The sequence below is a fragment of the Lontra canadensis genome, unplaced genomic scaffold, assembly GCF_010015895.1.
Source record: "Lontra canadensis isolate GAN:19392208 unplaced genomic scaffold, GSC_riverotter_1.0 scaffold43, whole genome shotgun sequence".
In the NCBI taxonomy this organism is placed as follows: domain Eukaryota; kingdom Metazoa; phylum Chordata; class Mammalia; order Carnivora; family Mustelidae; genus Lontra; species Lontra canadensis.
In genome coordinates, this window is record NW_022631037.1 from 13,479,320 (window position 1) to 13,499,903 (window position 20,584).

General features: G+C 40.6%; 1 protein-coding gene across 3 annotated transcripts in view; it reads right to left on the reverse strand.

The window, feature by feature from the left end:
• FBXL20 (F-box and leucine rich repeat protein 20) overlaps positions 1-16,966 on the reverse strand; it is a 96,865-nt gene extending 79,899 nt beyond the window's left edge. The window contains exon 1 of one of the 3 annotated variants that reach the window (XM_032871484.1): positions 16,585-16,966. In XM_032871484.1, coding sequence (XP_032727375.1) covers positions 16,585-16,632 — 48 coding nt within the window. In that variant the 5' untranslated portion in view covers positions 16,633-16,966. Of the gene's footprint in view, positions 1-15,764; positions 16,092-16,584 lie in introns of those variants that run through there. The other 2 variants (XM_032871481.1, XM_032871482.1) reach the window with 2 other exon arrangements.
• Between the last annotated feature and the right edge of the window lie 3,618 nt (positions 16,967-20,584).

Below are 20,584 nucleotides of genomic sequence, written 5' to 3' on the forward strand. Positions count from 1 at the left end.
GTGACAAAATAAGGAAGGATATTTATAATCTTGGAATAAGGGACTGTTTTTTATATAAACGCAGAAAAAATATAAGCAAAGAGACAAGCCCACTCAATAGAAGTTTTTGCAAATATGTAAGTAGACAAAGGGCTAGTATTCAATATCAGGAATGCCTAGGAAGGACACAACCCAATTTTTTTTTTTAAGATTTTATTTATTTACTTGACAGACACAGATCACAAGTAGGCAGAGAGGCAGTCAGAGAGAGAGGAGGAAGCAGGCTCCCCACGGAGCAGAGAGCCCGATGTGGGGCTCGATCCCAGGACCCTGGGATCACGATCTGAGCCGAAGGCAGAGGCTTTAACCCACTGAGCCACCCAGGCACTCCACAACCCAATTTTTAACACTTGACAAAGAATAAAATAGGTAATCTATGGAAGAAATAAAAGTGATCAATATAAAACATCAAGACTATAACATAAAACAGTAGACACTCAACTTCAGTAGTAATGTGAATACAAAATAAAGCAATAAAATACAACTTTTCACCAGTCAACAAAAAATTTTAAAGTTGGGAAACATTATTTTGAATGAAGGTATAAAGAAACAAGTTCACTCATACACTATGGGCCGAAACATAAATTCAGAAGTCAATTTGACAATATAAAATAAATCTAAAAAACATTCCCTATGACCCCAAAATCCCTCTCCCTGGTATTTGCCATAAAGGAACACTTGCACATATACACCAGAAGGCATATGTATGGGTACCAGAATATTTGTTGCATTTTTGTTTGATCTGCGAAGGAGAAAACCTAAAGGTCCATTAATAGCTAGCTTTATAAACTAGAATATTTATATAATACTATGTAGCTGTTAAAAGAAATACATCTACAGATCTCTTAAGACATACTATAGTGAGGTGCCTGGGTGGCTCAGTTCGTTAAGTGACTGCCTTCAGCTCAGGTCATGATCCCGGGGTCCTGGGATCAAGCCCTGCATCAGGCTCCCCGCTCAGCGGAAAGCCTGCTTCTCCCTTTCCTACTCCTCCTGTTTGTGTTCCCTCTCTCACTGTGTCTCTCTCTGTCAGATAAATAAATAAAATCTAAAAAAAAAAAAAAAAAAAAAAAAAAGACATACTGTACTTAAAATTACAGAATGACAGACACAATATGAGACTAATTATGTAAACACACACACAGAAAACTAATGCTATATAAAATCATAATAAAAGGTGTGTCTAGGTGGCTCAGTCTGTTAAGCGTCTGCCATCAGCTCTGGTCATGATCATGGGATGTCCCAGGATCGAGCCCCACGGTGGGCTCCATATTCAGTGGAAAGTCTGCTTCTCCCTCTCACGCTGCCACTCTACCTGCTTGTGCCGTCTGTGTCTCTCAAATAAACAAAATCTTAAAAAAAAAAAAAAAAAGGCACATACACGAAGAAAAGCACAATAAAAGAGTTACAAGGATATTGCAAAGTTTAAAACTGGTTCTTATTCTTTAGGTAGACAGGATCAGGATTATGGGCAGTGTAAGGGGAAATTTTTATCATACTTAAAATGTTTTAATATTTTAAGTAAGAATTTCTTAATGTATTGCTTATATAAACTACATAAAACTTATTAACTTAAAAGAGGGAAAAGATGCTAAAAAACTTAAGTCTAGTATAATCTTGTTTATTCATAAAATATGAACATAACCATACATAATTTGCATAATTTACAAATGTATATATAGTAAACAGTTAACAATGATTACCTCTGGAGATGGGGGGCAGAGGAATTACTTTTCACTTGAAACTCACTTTAAGTTAAATAGAAAATTATGGTTTTATTTCTCTTCCAGGAATAAGTAATTTAATTTAGCCTCTATTTTCAGTCCCAAATTAGACCACAGGCCTATAAGACAGAAGTGGGCAGAAACATGTCCCTGAAATATATTGAACTTAGGGACCTGAAGTTAGTTTAGGACAGCCAAAGAGGCTGATGCTAGTTTCCCTTGGCTAAAATAATGGTAACATTTCACAGAGCACACCATTTAAACAGTCATAGCCCAACTCAGCTGCTATAAATAAAAACTACATACAGGAAAGTTTACTGAACTAGTTTTGGTTAAGTGTTACTTAGATTTCCATCTGATCCTTTCCTTTTCTAAGGGTACTACTGGTGGGGTGCCTGGGTGACTCAGTAGGTTAAGTGAATGCCTTCAGCTCAGGTCATGATCCCAGGGTCCTGGAATCAAGTCCAATGTTGGACTCCCTGCTTGATGAACAGCTTGCTTCTCCCTCTACATCACTTGTGCTCTCTCATGCACACTTGCTCTCTAATAAACAAATACTAAAAAATTTTTTAAAAAAGAGTACTACTGGCACTAAGCATAACAACTACCTACAAATACTATTTGACTAGCTAATGTTCATCCTGAATGTGTATCCAGACTTAATTGCAGAGAAGAAAAACACTAAGTGCAATTACGATAATGTGGAGCCTACATATTCTCCCCTAGTTCCCAGACTAATGCTGCATTGAATCCTGCGGTTTATCATTCTCATGTTAATTCAATACCAATACTGTCACCAGTACTGTTACCAACAACACCCACAAAAACCCAGTCACCTGACTATACCCAGAGCATGTAAAACACAGAACAAAATTGGATCCTACGTAGGTATGTAATATTGTCAAGACTAAAAGGTGGCTGGCTGGCTCAGTTAGTAGATATTTCAACTCAGGGTCATCAGTTCAAGCCCACACTGGGCCTAGAATTTACTTATTAAAAAAAAAAAAAAGACTAAAATGAGTTAATTACACATTTCATTTTAACATGTATTTGATAGTGGTTAGAAGGGTCAGATAGATCCTGGCCATAACTCTAGAACAGCTTGTATTTTTATGGGTGAGATACTTTTTTTTTTAAGATTTTATTTGTCAGAGAACAAGCAAGCCCAAGCAGGGGGAGCAGCAGGCAGAAGGAGAAGCAGGCTCCCCACTGAGCGGGGAGCCAGAGGATACGGGCCTCGATTCTAGGCCCCTGGGATCACAACTTGAGCCAAAGGCAGACGCTTAACTGACTGAGCCACCGAGGTGTCCCTGGATGGGATCTTTTTTTTTTTTTTTTTTTTTTTTGGATGGGATCATTTTTTATGCAAATTTTACATTACTGAAATAAATAGAGATGGCTGAGCGGCTCAATTCAAAACTGAGGAAAATGCTGCCCAGACTATGTAAGTCAAACCAAAGAAAACACTTGCAAAAAGGCTTAATATGAAGCTTCACAAACTTATATTCAAGGTTCTACAAATACTTATTGAACTGTTTTAATAGCTCACTCCTAGTCTTCACGAAGAATTATAGTAAAGAGGGTAATCAACTCAGTTTTATTAGACCATATGGATTATATACTAAGAGCTTTTGGTCAAACCGTAATTTACACAAGTACCTTGATACTCTTTACACAGAATATTTGTTCATGGCTGTTTAAGGGAGTTATTTAAGTTGGCTAGTAAGTATGGCTAATAAGCCAAAGTACTGGTTCTATTCCCATACTTTGTAATCCCTCCACACAATTAGCTTTGCTCAGTTTCATGGCCACAAACTCAAGTGTTAAATCAGTTCTAACCAACATCTTATAAACGCCTGCTATGGATCAAAAGAGGAATAATGAATAAATTGTTCAAAACAACTGATTCTTAGTCAGCATACACTAGAGACAAGTATCACAGACTTCAAGTCAACTGGATTAAAGTTCTGGCTTTTATACTTAGCTATTTAATGTTGGGAAAATAACAGCCTTTCAGAGCATCTGCTTTCTTATCTATAAAACAGCAGAGAAACACCCTCCATCTAACACACAAGATTTTTTTTAAGTTCAAATGAAATCATAAACGGGAACATATTCTTTAATATGTAAAACACTGTATCAATTTGTTACTTGAGAAGTTCAAATCTCTCTCCTACTGAAGGAGGGGGTGAGTAGGATGCCACATATATATATATACACGCTGAAAAAAATATCTATATAAATTTTTTTTTCTTCAGCATTATGCAAAGTCATTCATAAATTTCTTAAGGAGATTTATTTATTCCCTGAAAAACAAATGGAGCACCAGTGTTTACCGACAAACTATACAATGAACTCCTGGAACTACTGGTCAAAGTGTTACTTTCCTGTTGTTTCTCTTTTTCTAACCTTGTTTAATTTCTGTTTGAATCTCAGAGGAATGTCCAGCTTTAGTGAGGAGCAGTGACTCTGATTAGCTCTATTATTAGTGGTGCTACTGTTTTGTTTGCCTAAAGATGGGTCAGCAAACTCAAAGAAATTACTAATAAAAACCTGCCTATCTTTTCCCTTGGTCCTTTCTTGTAAATATGCAGAGAATGTCAGAAAGAAGGGTAAGTAATTCATACCTGCACTCTTAAGAGTTTACGCCTGACATTAAAGTGCTAATATTTTTAAAAATCAGGGTCAATGAGTTTTGTTTTCTTTTAAATGCACTATGAATGCTTTTCATGAAATTGGTTCTTGTACTCTTCAATACCTCTAACCCTGCATTTACCAGAACCTACTAATTATCTTTCTTCCTAACTAGACTAGAGGCAGAGACAATGTTTTAGAGCAGCTTTGTACCTTTAACACCTATCAATATCGGACACACAGTTGGTAGCTAAGTAAATTTTGTGTAGTACTGAACTCCTACCAGCAGTACACCTTGATTTTCTATAGTGAGATTTTCTGAGCCCTAGACAAGGTCAGATACGCTTGCCTGAGCTCCAAGATGTTTCTCATAGCTTAAGAGGCTGTATAGTGTGTTCTGGTGGTTTCGCTGGTGAAACTGAACGTATCTGCTCATGTAAAACACCAAAGTAACAAATTAACTGTCTTTTAGGTGCTATATATTAGATACCGCATCTTGTTTCCAGGACTAAAACATCTAGGATAGGACAGAAACCTGACAGGTGTACTGATTTTAAGATGACAAATTCATGGTATGTTAAATCTATTTCTCCATGGAGTTCAGGCTGCAAATACAAGTTACATTTGTATTACTTATCACAGTTTTTAAAAGATTTTATTTATTTATATGACAGACAGAGATCACAAGTAGGCAGAGAGAGAGAGGAGGAAGCAGGCTCCCTGCTGCAGAGAGCCCAATGCGGGGTTCAATCCCAGGACCCTGGGATCATGACCTGAGCTGAAAGCAGAGGCTTTAACCCATTGAGCCACCCAAGCGCCCCTCACAGTATTTTTTTAACATAAACTTATATTATGTCTAAGGGAACTTCTGAAACTTGCATGCCAGATCCAAAGGTTTTAAGGGATCAGTATTGGGCAACTTCACTGGTAATTCTAACAGACATTCAGGTCCTTCCTTATTTATTTCTATTGTGACACTCAGTTTCTATAAATGAAATTTAGTTTCACTTATTCCTCCTTAATAATGTCCACGTAGGGAGTACTATTAGGAAGAGTTCTAGGTTTTATCTTTTTTTTAAACTGAGCTATAACTGACATACAACATTATATTAGATCTCACCTTTACCTAACAATCTCGTTTGTATTAAGTTACGTAATACACATCTGAAATCTTATTTTAGAGCTCTAAAGACAAACAGAGGTAAGTGGTTTTTCCCGGGCTCAGCGTAAGCTCCCAACAGTGCCGACATGAGGTGCCCTGGGATCTTGATTCCTATATTTGGCCAAACTTTTCTGTCTGGACCAGAGACTGATGAATTCAGATTAAATTTATGTCACTTAGGGCCTATAATCTACCTTTTGAGGCATATAATCTACATACAATTATTCTTTCTTAAGAAATGTTTTGAGACTGCATTTTTTGTTGTTGTAGAGATCTAGATTTGGGAAACTTCTTTTGTGTACCTGTTAGCTCTGGCTAAGAATACTATTAAGTCCCTTATCTTCCTGAAGTACTACTATTCATGAGAATATGTCAGGAAAGTTATAGTATTCAATAGATGTTTTAACTTATCCAAGGACAATTCCAAAAGAGGTCAAGTTTCTTTCCCACAAATGGGTTGCAGAAATAAGTTAGGATGTGATTTTTTCCAACTTGGGCTTCTTTACATGAAGGACATGTCAACATTTTCAAAAAGCTGATAAGGATGAGTGTGGGGAAAGAGTATCAGCAATGCAGACTTCTTTTTCAAAAATAAATACATCTCTACTTGTCTGTATTCAGTCATGCCATAGCTTTATTTTCTACAAATCAGGGAAGGGAGAAAGACTGGTTTCTGGGTAAAAGCTGACTGATCTAGTGTTTTAAATGTCAACTTACAATTTGGTGCCAGATTCTTCTCATCTTCAGAGGCATTTACCCACATCTGCCTAACAATGAATACAATACTGGTTGTAGTACAAACTCCAGATTGAAACACTGCTAAATTACTACTCTTCAACTACACTGATTAAAATTCATAGGTGTTCCTGTTTCATAAACCCAATACATAAAACTGAATCAGATGAATAAAGAGATAACTAGTTACATTATTTCCTTTGTAATAGAATTTTTCCTTAAAAAAAATTAAAATAATGATTTACAAAAAGTCTAATTAAAAACACTTCTACTTTAAATAAATATAATCAGAGTCATCATTTACTGAGTGCTTACTGTGTGGTAGATTCCACAAAGTAATATAATAATAGGCATTATTTACTGAGCCCTTATTGTTCAGTAGACAACTTGCTAAGTGCTAACATTACAGAATTAAATCCCCACAATCCAGTCAAGTAGGCATTATACCCATTTTGGATATTGAAAATTTGAGACTCAGAGAGATTAAGTAACTTGTCCAAGCTCACATAGATGGTTAAGTGGCAAGCCAGGGTTTAAAATCAGACTTCAGAGTTTGACTCAGAGCTCAGACAAAGCTAATGCTCTTAAACAGATTCTCTCTATATAAATTCCATACATCCTAAGAAACTGAATCACAGCCCACTAAACTCCAGGATATTATACAATCATTATATCCATTCTTCACTCCTCTGGCAAAGATGTTCGTTTGGACAGACATATACCAGTTTTTTCTTTCTCTAAGCCTCTACTTCTACTTCTATCAGAATTCAGCGCAAGAACAACCAGGATTCCAAAGTAGAATATGGGTTAAGATCACACAGGCTGTTTTGTCTTTACTAGCAGTTGTAAGCAAAGAAATGTAAGAACACTGGGAATAAAACTGAGTATCTAATCTCTAATCTGCAGCAAGTTAGGGGACTTATTTATAGAGAATCACAGAATTTCTATGATAGAAAGAACTTACAGTTGCAGCAATGGAGGTCCACAAAGGACATACAGATACCAGTACGCACACACGTTATTACATACATATCATTACATATACATATAATGCATATTTATAAAATACATGGATGTGAGTACTTATTTCAAAGTTCAGAATTATATTATTTCCATTTGTAAATCCTTAAGAAATCCTTAAGAAATCACCTTAACACTTTCATCCTCTTTTTACTCAAATTAATTTCAAAATTAGAACATTAAAATGTATAAATGATCTGGTTCAAAAAATAAGATGACAAAGAATGATTTAAAAACAAAACAAACAAAAATAACATGACAAAAAAAAGGATAATATTCTAACAGAGAACTCTGGAAAACTTTGTGGCTAACATTTACAGCTAACATTCAATTGTTAAGTTACAGGCAACTCCCCGCCCACCCTCTTTGAAAGAGGAAAAAAGAAAAAGAAAAACATAACAAAACTGGCTCTTTGTTGGTAAACTGTAATTCAGTATACACAGAGTTGGCAATGACCTTCCCCTGGGCCTAAACTGTCAACCAAGAGTGCCATATGCATAAGAATAGGCACTCTATATTTAAAAACCTGCCCTAATCTAGATAATTTACTGTTTTCTTTTTGCCTGTCTTCCCTGCCACAGAAATCACCTCATTCTGCAGCTCGTAAAGCAAACTCGAAGCACCCAGAGTACCTATACCTAGGGTTTCTTATTGTTACAAATTAGTAGTAAAACTGAAAATGCTTTTCCATTTTTTACTTTAAAACAATTTATGAAACTATATCTGCCTGCATCCTCTAGTTGATCAGGAAGCACACTAACCAACAAATACCATAATAGCTGGCATATCTAATTATATAAAATCGGGCAGGCATTTGATTTATTGCTTACCTTCACCCCCAAATTGTTAGATATGATTTGTCTTAGCAAGTAATGCATAAGATCAATTTGCTACTTGCTTTCACAGTATTCAATTTCCTTTTTAGTTTTTACTAGAAATTCCTGGGACATAATTCAAGGACAAAAATGGAAGAAGGGACGCCTGGGTGGCTCAGTGGATTAAGCGGCTGCCTTCGGTTCAGGTCATTATCCTGGGGTCCTGGGATCAAGCCCTACATCAGGATCCCTGCTCAGTGGGGACCCTGCTTCTCCCTCTCACCCCTCCTCATGCTCTCTCCCTCTCATTCTCTCTCTATGTCTCCCAAATAAATAAAATCTTTAAAAAAAAAATGGAAGAAATTGCCAATATATATTTCATGATTGACTAAATTCTTGTCTACCATGATTTAATTGGTGACTTTAACCTCACAGCAACTTAAGAGACTGAGCAAAAATGACTTAAATTACATTCCTACCTGATTACTACCGTCAGATATGAGGCTTATTAAATTCAAGAGAATATCATAAAGTCAAATTGGAGGAAAAATGATTAGGGAATAGAGGCTACTTAACCTATTGCTATAACTCACACGTCTGCTATATAGTTATTAGATTATGTGCTGAAAATACGCAGCAAAGCCATTCTTTTAAAAGAAAGTCTTCAAAAGCTAATGCAGATATATTTTGGATTTATTTACACCTGAATACATACCTTCATTTTTAAAAGTTATATAATTAAACAAGATGAATCAAGCACAAATACCATGGCACAGTTCAATACCACCACCTAATGTTAGTTGCTATTAAGTTAAAATCTTTTATCAAATGGGTCCAAATGTGCTAAGACATAAAACTGTACAACCAAGTTGTATGCCTGCATTTTTCTGAGTCAATCTTTGGGTAAGGGTCTGATCTAAGCATCCACAAAGTCTGGAAGACCAAGTAGGAAAACAGTATAAAGACAACTATGCACAAGCAGCTAAATTTGGTCAGTTTAAGGGCATTCTTTCTTCTTCCTCCCTCCCTTGGATTTTCCTGGTGTAACGGAATATTTTATTTTGAACATCTAAAAATACCCTTCAAAAACCACAGTACTAGTTAGATTACTGAAAATTTTAATTCAGTTCCCAATGTGTCACAGGTTGGGAAACTAATCTAAGGGCTGGGTATGGAATCCCTGGCCTGTAACAAAAGTACTTAATAATTTGCAAGAAAAATGAGACCAAGATTTGAAGAGAGACACTTGGGAGATAAAAAGAGGAGGATTTTATAAATTAAGATTAAAATGTGACATCAACACTAACAGCTAAAACTGACAAATGACCTAAAACATAAGAATATAAAAATTTGAAAGTGTAAATACTTCTGAACATTTCTTTTTTTTTTTTTTTTTTTTTAAAGATTATATTTATTTATTTGACAGAGAGATCACAAGTAGACGGAGAGGCAGGCAGAGAGAGAGAGAGAGAGGGAAGCAGGCTCCCTGACGAGCAGAGAGCCCGATGCGGGACTCGATCCCAGGACCCCGAGATCATGACCTGAGCCGAAGGCAGCGGCTTAACCCACTGAGCCACCCAGGCACCCCTTCTGAACATTTCTAATACTGATTCAATGATTGAAAATCTTCCATGCAGAAATAGATTACATCTAAAAAATAAGAATGTATGACTTAAATATTAAGAACATACTTTGTAAAGTTTTTGCCAAGTTAAAAATTTTTAATGACAATGGAAAACATAATTTTCAATGTGTAATGACTTATCTTACGTAGACAGTAGAAACATACATACATTGATTTTAAAATAATGAATTACTACAGTAAGTACATGATAACAATATACCAAACTTTAAAAGGTAAAAAGGAGGGACACCAGTCAGTTAGTTAAGAGACTGCCTTAGGCTCAGGCCATGGTCCCAGGGGCCTGGGGTATAGAACCCCACACTGTAGCTGAGCCACACATCAGGTTCCCTGCTCAGCAGGAAGCCGGCCCCTCCCTCTCCCTCTACTGCTGCCTCTGCTTCTTCGTGCTGTCTCTCTCTCAAAAAAAAAAAAAAAAAAAAATCTTAAAAAAACAACAAAACAAGGGGCGCCTGGGTGGCTCGGTGGCTTGAAGCCTCTGCCTTCCGCTCAGGTCGTGATCCCAGGGTCCTGGGATCGAGCTCCACATCGGGCTCTCTGCTCAGCTGGGAGCCTGCTTCCTCCTCTCTCTCTCTCTGCCTGCCTCTCTGCCTACTTGTGATCTCTGTCTGTCAAATAAATAAATTTAAAAATCTTAAAAAAAAAAAAAAGGTAGAAGGACCCATAATTACACAATAAACATTAATAACACTATTTTAAAAAACACAATATCCGAATAGGCCCAAATGCCTAGACCTCTAATCTGATCCTTGTATAATAATAGATAACTGCTTTCAAACTAATCTCTAAAGTGTTAAAAATAAAATCCCTTACTTTTACTAGTACACTTTCCCATTGCAAAGCTTTTCAAACATAATGAAGCAAATGGCTGTCACCCACTGGAAAAATGTACAACATTTTCCACGTGAACTAATTAGGAAAAGATGGTCATTTACTATGCAGAATGTTCCTATTTATTTATTTGACACAGAGAGAGAGAAAGAGAGAGACAGTGAGAGCGGGAACAGCAGCAGTTGGAGTGGGAGAGGGAGAAGTAGGCTCCCTCCTCTGCAGGGCTGGATTCCAGGACCCTGGGATCATGACCGAAGCCAAAGGCAGATGCTTAACAACTGAGCCACCCAGGGGCCCCCAGAATGTTCTTTAGAAGATAAAACCTTATGGGAGAAAAAAGGTAATTACTGCGGCCTTAGCAGTACTGTGCAACTCTGCCTACAAACTTTAACAATATTGGAGTGGCTGTTTTAGGAGAAACAGCCAAGGAAATGTGGTCCTCCAATTTTATTTTAAAAATTACAGATTCACAGGATTCTGGAATAAAAGGAACCACAACAACTGATTCTAACTTCTTTGTTTTTCAAAGGAGGGAAATGAGCAGACTGGAGAAATAAAAAGAAACAACCGAAGTTATAGTTAATTGGTGGCAAAAATTAAGATTAACATCCAGTTCTTTCAACTCCCAACACAGTGTATTCTTTCTGCCATACCAGATTTTATGATTTTTCTTGTTTTAGACAAACTGTCTTGATAAAATGAAGCAGGCAAATAAGTAGTACAATTTAATCTTACAGGCTATAATTTTATACATTTATCAAGGCAGCAGTGAGGTATAATGAAAAAACAGTGATGAACAGGGATTCAAAGTATCCCACTTGGAACTTATTTCCTAACTGTATGAATTGTAACATTTTCAGGCACTGATTAAACTGTCAATAGTATCTGTGATGTTGGTTAATGTTTTCATAATAGGTAACTAGACTTTTTAATGAACCCAAAAGGATAGAAATTTTACTCCGACAGTACTGTCATCTTATGATGGAGGTACTAAGACAACGATGAAATGGAGAGGCTTTACTGAAAAAAATCTAAACTTAAGATTCGAGGGCTAGCTTAGATATTTATACCTGTCTGTAACTAATCTGAGTGTTAAGGTAACACACATAAGGGCATCTGGGTGGCTCAGCTGGTTAAGCATCCAACACTTTTTTTTTCTTTAAGATTTTATTTATTTGTCAGAGAGAGAGAGAGAGAGAGAGAGCGCGCACGCAGAGGCAGGCAGAGGTGGAGAGAGAAGCAGGGAAGAGGAGCAAGGAGCCCGATAGGGGACTCGATCCTAGCACCCTGGGTTCATGACCTGAGCCGGACGGCAGCGGCTTAACCAACTGAGCCACCCAGGCATCCCAGCAACACTTTTTAAAAAAATATATTTTATTTATTTAGGGGCACCTGGGAGCAGGGAGCCTGCTTCCCCTCCCCACTCTCTGCCTGCTTGTGATCTCTGTCAAAAAAAAAAACAAAAAAAAACCTTAAAAAATTTTTATTTATTTGTCAGAGAGAGAGAGAGAGAGCAAGAGAGCACAAGCAGGGGGGATGCCAAGCAGAAGGAGAAGCAGGATCCCCCGTTGAACAAGGAGCCTGATGTGGGACACGATCCCAAGACCTCAGGATCAGGGCCTGAACAGAAGGCAGACCTTAATGGACTGCGCGCCACCCAGGCATCCCAGCATCCAATTCTTGATTTTAGCTCAGATCATGATCTCAGTGTTGTGAGATCAGCGCCCTAAGTCAAGCTCCACACTGGGCATGGTGTCTGCTCTTGCTTAAGATTCTCTCTCTCAGGGGCACCTGGGTGGCTCAGTGGGTTAAGGCCTCGGCGTTTGGCTCGGGTCATGATCCTGGGGTCCTGGGATCTGCCTGTATTGGGCTCTCTACTGGGCAGGGAGCCTGCTTCCTCCTCTCTCTCTCTGCCTGCCTCTCTGCCTACTTGTGATCTCTGTCTGTCAAATAAATAAGTAGAATCTTTAAAAAAAAAAAAATTCTCTCGCTTTCCCCTCTGCCCCTCCCCCTTAAACTTTTTTTAAAAAGGTAACACGCATTATAGTACTTCAAATGAAAGACAACTTCATTCTTGATAGCAAAGACAAAATAAAATATACTGGATGAAGAAATGTAGCAAAGTAATTGTCCACACATTTTATGGGTATTTATGCTATGTTATGCTAAAAACAGAGCAGAATGACAGAGAGCAGGTTGGAAGCTTGGCTCCCCCACTTACTAGCTGTGCAACTTGAGCACTTCTTAGGCCCCAGCTTTCCTCAACGGTAAAACAGAATTGTGAGAATTAGAAGTAACTGAGGTAAAACATCTATCTCAGGGAGTGACATGCAGGATTCAACTAAGTTTGAAAGGAAATTATCAATATTTGCCACAAAACAATGTATACTATAAGTAATGTAATAAAAAGTATTTAGATGAAGAATTTCAACTGAGAGACACATTAGTCAGCACTATGTTAGCTTATAAGAGTTACTTTTGTGGAAAGTTAATGCCAAAGTGATATAGCAAAGAACAATAAATTTTCACATCTCTTTATCTCTTTAGCTCTTTTACCCGGCTATCATCTACTCTGGCTATTCTACAGGATGCTACATATCTGACTCCATATCTGGAGTATTCTACTCCCTTTATTTTCACTTAAAATTTTTTTTCTCAGCTCCAGCCCTGAGCATGAGATTTAAAGTGTGTGGCCTGCATTACAACATCCAAAAGCATAATGCACATAATATTCCTTCTAAGATTTTAATGAATCAATCTTCCACCCAGAAAAAAAAGTGACCAAGAAAAAGAAAACAGTGATCTTTCACTTTCTGTATTAACCATAATTTGAAATGAGTTATTATTTGCTACAAAAATGTCCTCCCCTCAAAAAAAATTCTCAGGGATCAGCTATACTTACAATCATAAAACTATCAGTCGTTTAAAGACCATTCTGTAATTTTGAGAATTAAAAAAGTAACCTGAGGGCACCTAGGTGGCTCAGTCATTAAGTGTCTGCCTTCAGCTCAGGTCATGATCCCAGAGTTCTGGGATCAAGCCCCACATCAAGCCCCACATCTGGCTCCTTGCTCCCTGGGAAGCCTGCTTCTCCCTTTCCTACTCTACCTGCTTGTATTCCCTTTCTCGTTGTCTCTTTCTCTCTGTCAAATAAACTAATAAAAATCTTTAAAAAAGAAAACAAGGTAACTTGATGTAAATGTTTTAGATATGAAAAGACTGCCTTGTCTACATGTCTTATCCATTGAAACTAAATATTTAAAATGTTTTCAATGAATTAGCAGTAAGTTTACTACTTCATAAGAGACCTAAAATTACAATTTACTACTTGTAAATTGGACCCCTTCTTATTATAATAAAAGATTAAAATATTTATAAACCAAAAACTAATCATGAATACTGTAGAAGGAGGGTTTTTTAATCCCCTCTTATTCTTTATCTTATCAGGCACCTTTAGAAAGCTTCCATTGGTTTAGTTCAAGGTAAGGACATATACTTAACAAGGCAATCAATTTTATTATGATAGTACCACCACTACAGGTAAACTACAAATTAAAATATAAGGTAATTACAAAAATAGGATTCAGCAATTTAATTTTAAAGCACATACTACAAAAGAACTCCTTCCAACAATAACTCAGTCTAAAAGAAAATAGCAAAATGCACACTGCAACGGCAAAAGGCTATCCCCCACTCTGATCTTCAGTATCTGGGTTTCTCTTTCAAGATTCCTGTTAACTGCTAAAAGTCCACTCAATAATTTTAATGATGGTCTGGACTTTTACCATACAGTAGTACTACGTACAAAACCACCCTAAATTAAGCTTATTGGATCTCTCTACTTCAAGGCAACCTAAAGTTCTGTTCAAGTAAACACCAAATTATATCTACTATATTTTCTTCCTATGATTAAATTAAATACGAAAACTCTAAAGGAGCCAATTTCTTCATTTTTCTCCACTCCTCACCTCCAACAGTAATATTGTAGCACTCTGAATTTAAACTTCTCCCCAACACTTTCTACCCAGATCTCCTTGAATAAATCAAAATAGTCTCCCCATAAAAAGAAACCAAGGAACAGACTAAACTGAAGACACTTAGGTAACAGTTTCACACCCGGCACCTAGTGGGCAAGTTTCCTTAAACTTTTGTTTCAGGGTCTTACAATTTCATCCTTCAAATGGAAAAGAAGAAAAACACCAAGTGAGATGTACACTGAGCTGTGAGTGATCCCAGGTCAGTCTGATTCTCTGCCAGAAAGGGCTAGGTAACATTTACTCTTCCACCTGTAGAAGTTTCTTTCCCTTATCCCCTCAGTAAACACTACTGAAATTCACCCGCAGTTAGAATACCTCACTTCCCAAAGGAATCACTTCCTTAACACGGTAACTACTCACTGAAGACGCTTTCAGGTGTTTTCCTATTCCCTCATTCATTCCTCCATTCCATTAGCTTTATATAAACCCTTCTCGCCAAAGGAGAAAAAGTTCTTAAAGAACGGATTTTCTGAAGTCTCTCCAACCTTCGTCCCAACCTCAAAGACCGTACACATCTAAGAGTTCCCAGAAACAATGAGCTACAAAAGTACAGACTAAACGGGAAAGAAGAGGAAGTATTAGAACAATACCCAAACCAAACACCGCAACGAAAACTCGTGGTCGTCGCTATCATCCCTGTCTACCACCCCCCACTTCCCTAGTTTAACCAAGATCTCTGAAACTCAGAAATGGCCCTCTGGCTCGTAATTTCCCTCTCGCTTCGCGAAGAAGGTGGCAGAAAGAAAAGAAGCCAGCTCCGGTTGATCGGAGCCGTGATGCTTTTTCTGCCGGGTGGAGGGAGGCAAGCCAAGGGTTGTGTAAAGAATGGAAAGCTGAGTGATACTGGGGGGAGGGGGGAATTAGGGCGCCAGAGCTAATCCCTAGCCGGGGCCCGCTCGTGGAAAAGGCTGGAGGTGACCAGCCCGGAGGACTAAAAAAGCTGGGCTGCACCCGGCTTTCGGGTCGCGAAAAAGGGGGAAGAAGTCTGGAAACCCCAGCGGTCGGTGGGTGACGGCGCCAGACAAGGGAGGAGGCTCCGTGCGGAGCGAAATTTTCGGGGCACAAGAGCGGGAATCGCCTTGTTCACGCCGCCCCAAAACCCCACCACTACCACCAGGCTCACACCTCAAACCTGCTCTTGGTCACTCCGTTCACGTCCCTCCTCATGAGGCTGGCGGGTGCGGCCGGGGCCGGGCGCTGCGGCGTGTGGAGTGCAAAGACTGGGGCCCCGGGCAGGCCCCGGAGTTCCGGGACCGGGAAGAGGTAGAGGAGCGGCGGGCAGGGGCCGTCCGCAGGGAGGGGAAACCTCTCGGCTCCGGCGGGGCCTCCTCCACCTCCCGCAGAGCCGGCGGCGCCGACGACTGCTCGTCGCTAGCTCTTCTCTCTCCTCAGCCTCAACTTCAACCCAAAACAAAAACACTCCCCACCTGCCAGCAACGCCGCTCCTCATTGGGCAGAGCCGCCCGGGCCCTGGAACGGCGTGGGGAGGGGAGGAGGAGGAGCGCGCGGCGGCGGCGGCGGCGGCGGCGGCGCGGGGCCACCCCTCCCCCACTCCCGGGCGCAGTCCGCGACTGTCCGCCCGGGAGCAGCCGGAGCGCGGCGGCGGCGGCGCGAGCCGGCTCTTGCCTCCGAGCCACGCAAGCCCACCGCGAGAAGGAGAGGAAGGGAAGTGCCTATCTGTCTGTGTGTATTTGTGTATGGGAGGGGCTGTGGGGAGGGTGTGAGTACGCGCGTGCTCGCGAGTGAGGAAAGCAGGACAACTGCACATAGTACTGGAGCCCAATATAATCCCCTTCGCTGGCAGACAGCACGCACCCACCCAGCAAGCACTTGAGCTTTCTGTCAAGTCCTCCCAGCCCCCTAAGTCTTGTCGCTTCTTCCCCGGTAGCCTGTGCAGCCACATATGTCCTTCCCGGCCACCCAACTCCCTTTCCCTATCACTCACTGTCGCCTTGAACCCAAAGTGCAGCAGGCGGTCCCTGCTCGGAGCCATTTTCCTCCGCTTTCTGGTTGTCTCTAGATTGAGGCAGTGCTGCTGCTGCCGCCGCCGCCGTCGTTGCTGTCGATGCCGCCGCCTCTCCCGCCCCCGTGGATTGCATTACCCGGTGTTGCAGGGAGGCCTGGGGGGCCGCCGCAGGGCGTGGGTCTCCCTGTGCATGGATCAGGAGGACGGGGGCGGGGGTAACTGCGCTACCGTCTGCTCCAGGAATATACAGCGAGACCGCACCTCGCGCCTTGGGGTCAGGGTGTGCAGCGCAGGAGCTTGGCGACCACTCCTTTTAGCTGGGGGAGGGACGCGCTTTGGTGGTTGGGGGGGGGCCAGAGGAGGCTGAAGTGCCTTTGGCTTCCCCCGCCCCTCCGCCACCAGACTGCCGCTGGCGCCCAATGGGCTCTAGTGCCTTCCCATCCTCCAATCAGGGCTCTGGTTGGTGAGAACCTGATCCTGACGTCACTTTGGCGGGAGAAACAAGCGTGTCTTAACGAGTAGGCGGGGGCGCTTGGCCAGTGGAAATTACGACATTCGTCTGACTCCTAGGCTCCTTCCATAAAAGCTAGTTTGTGTCATCATATTATTATACTTTAGCAATGCCAGCCCTCAAGGTCTTGAAATTTATGATCGAATTTCCATGGATTAAGGAATAAGTTTACCCTCTTTTAGAGCGACAAACTGCAAAATTGTGTACCAAAGATGAAGTATTAGAAACTGTATCATAAATTCCAGCAGTCCTGGCAGGATCATTGCCCCTGATTGTATTTCCAAAGTAAGTATGTTTGTCTTCATACCTCTTTTAATTCGCTTTAGTGACTGGATTGTTATGAATCTGATTTAAGAGAGATTATTGGGGCACCTGGCTAGCCGGGTTGGTGGAGCCTACCACTCTTTATGTGGGAGTTGTGGGTTCAAGCCGCCTTGGGTGTAGAGAGTAGTTAAAAATAAAATATGTGAGGGCGCCTGGGTGGCTCAGTGGGTTAAAGCCTCTCTCTTCGGCTCAGGTCAAGATCTCGGGGTCCTGGGATCAAGCCCTGCATCGGGCTCTCTGCTCCGCAGGGAGCCTGCTTCCCTCTCTCTCTGCCTGCCTCTCTACCTACTTGTGATCTCTGTCTGTCAAATAAATAAATAAAATCTTTAAAAAAAGTAAAATATGTGTAAAAGAGAGGAGCTTATTGAAGAGCAACTGTGCTGGAGATTTTTTTTAAAAACAGGCATATTCTGGGACACCTTGGTGGCTCTGTCCTTTAAGCATCCAAATCTTGATTTCCCCTCAGGTCATGATCTTAAGGTGGTGAGATCCAGCCCTTTCTTAGGCCCGCAGCTAGGCGTGGAGTCTCCTTAAGATTCTCTTTCCCTTTGGGGCGCCTGAGTGGCTCAGTGGGTTAAAGCCTCTACCTTCTGCTCAGGTCATGATCCCAGGGTCCTGGGACCAAGCCCCGCATCGCATCGGCCTCTCTGCTCAGCTGGGAGCCTGCTCCCCGCCCCTTTGTATCTGCCTACTTATGATCTCTGTCAAATAAATAAAAATCTTTAAAAAAAAAAAAAAAGACTCTCTCCCTTTGACCCTCCCCATCTGCCAGCTCCACCCCTGCTCCTGCTCTTTAAAAAAAAAGTAAAAATTATAAAAATAAAATAAAATACAAAAAATAAAAAAGGCATATTCAAACCAGAAGCTTTATTACCGAACTCTTCAAGCATTTTTTTAACTTTCTCATGTTTGTCCTAGAAAGGCTTCTTAACCGAGGAACCTAGCTTCAGAAACTCTCAGGCCCACAAACCCAGGTCTAGGTGTTATATGCTCTCCTGCCTGCTACTTTTTAATGTTATTTCACTTCACTCAGATAAATACAGCTTTTTCAGTCCCATCTGATCTAAGAACAATTTTCTCCCAATTATTGATGAATTTGGTGACTAAGTTTTGCAGAAGATAATAAAACTGGCTCAAGCAGATAAATCAAATGAAGAAAACTTTCACAGGTCTTTTTCCAGGTTTCAATTATCTTTTTCAGCTAACCTGAGTAATACTCAGGAAAGACTTACTTTCTGATTGAATTTTTTCTGATTGGTGGACTTTTAAAAAGCCGAATAGGGGCACCTAGGTGGCTCAGTAAGTTGTGTTGCTGACTCTTGATTGGTTTAGGTCATGATCTCAGGGTTGAGCCACCCGCCTAGGTCCCTGCTCAGCGGGGAGTCTGCTTGTCTCTCTCTCTCTCTCTCTACCCTCCCCCAACTCCTCCTCTAAAAATAAACAAAATCCTTTAAAAAGCCGAATGAGGGGCGCCTGGGTGGCTCAGTCCATTAAGTGTCTGCCTTCGGCTCAGGTCATGATCCCATGGTCCTGGGATCAAGCCCCACATCGGGCTCCCTGCTCAGAGAAGAGCCTGCTTCTCCCTCTCCCTCCGCCTGCCACTCTGCCTACCTGTGCTCTCTGTCAAATAAATAAATAAAATATTAAAAAAAAAAAAGCCGAATGAAAATTACTCAAAGGTTAAAAGTTTACTACACGAAGGCATATTACTTTTTATCAAATAAGTTTATTTGCATGTAAATAAACAGGTTCTTTTGTAATGTTTTGGGGGGAAAAATCCCAGATTTTGTCTACTTTCAAAAAAATGAAAAACCCCAAAGTATTTACAGAACGGCCATACGCACAGAAAATCAAATTTGAAAGATTTTTTTTTTTTTTTAGAAAAGACCCTCCCCAACTGCTCCTGATGTACATTTCTAAAACACAAAATAATAAAGCCCAGCTTTTACAGCTAAGCACGTTTCCCAACCTAGTTTCTGAGATGTTACGTACTTCCTACCCCTCACAAAACTCACTCAAGGGTCGAAATAAGGGGGTAGAGGAGTTGAAAAGGGGAGGAAAAAAAAAGGAGAAAGAAAATGAGATTGCCCAGGGATTGTGAAAGTTCCCTATACTGTCCTCTGCTTTAAGTGGCTTGACTGGATACTGTATGACTCACTGCCTCCCGTGAAAGGGTTGCTTCTGAGAATTCATGATATTGCTGCACTAAATTTTCACACCTAGGCCTTAAGGAAAAATCTTTCCAAGAGTCACTAACCTCAAGGCCAGTTTTGGCAATTATATCCTGCTTCAAGTCTCCCCTGTTTATAAAATACGTTTTAAAACACATGGATCTTGAACCTGAAATCTTCATGTACATCAGAGCAGGTCTCGACCAAGAACCCCTAACATGAAGCCAAAAGACAGAAGAGGAATCGGGTCAAACTAAGAATACATTAGACACCAGCAGCAGCAGACAGGTAGAAGTTGACTTCATGTCCTTGCAGTCTTTTGGAACAGGAGAGTGAGGACACCTAGACAGGAGGGAGGTGTCCCAGGCTTGGTTTATTCTGCCTCTTCTCCTCCACCCTGTGAAGAAATGCAGTGCTCCCTGGTTCTCAGGCAGGGTGAAGTAGGTTAGCCCCGGCTCCCTGTTAAGCAAGTTCAGATGCTGGGTCAGTGTGTGGGGTGTGCCCATCGACAATTCAGGGGCTTATCCTTCATCCAGATCCTAACTCGGGATTCTTTGATCTGGGATGAAGACAGAAAGAGAGAAAAGCTTCCCAGTTTACTCATTTTGGTATCTGTTGGCTCTGCTTGGGGAAGCTGAGCCCCTGATATGTAGTACATTCCCCATAAGATCTTCCCCACCCAGAACAAACTTAAAAACCACGTAACATTTTTTTTCCTCTGCAGAAACCAATGGGATGGGATTCAAAACTAGGTGAGAAACCTGTGAGAAATCCAACCTGGTTATATGTTTGAGAGGCTGCTACTGTATCAGCATCACAAGATAAAGCACTCTGGTATCACCTTGCCCATGTCCTCGTTAGTGTCACCCAAGACATTGGACTCTGATACGGTAACCGATAACTTTTCTTGCTCCACTTTGCACTGTTTCGTTTCCTACTTCTTATTACCTTGGGACACAAAAGTGGCAGAGTT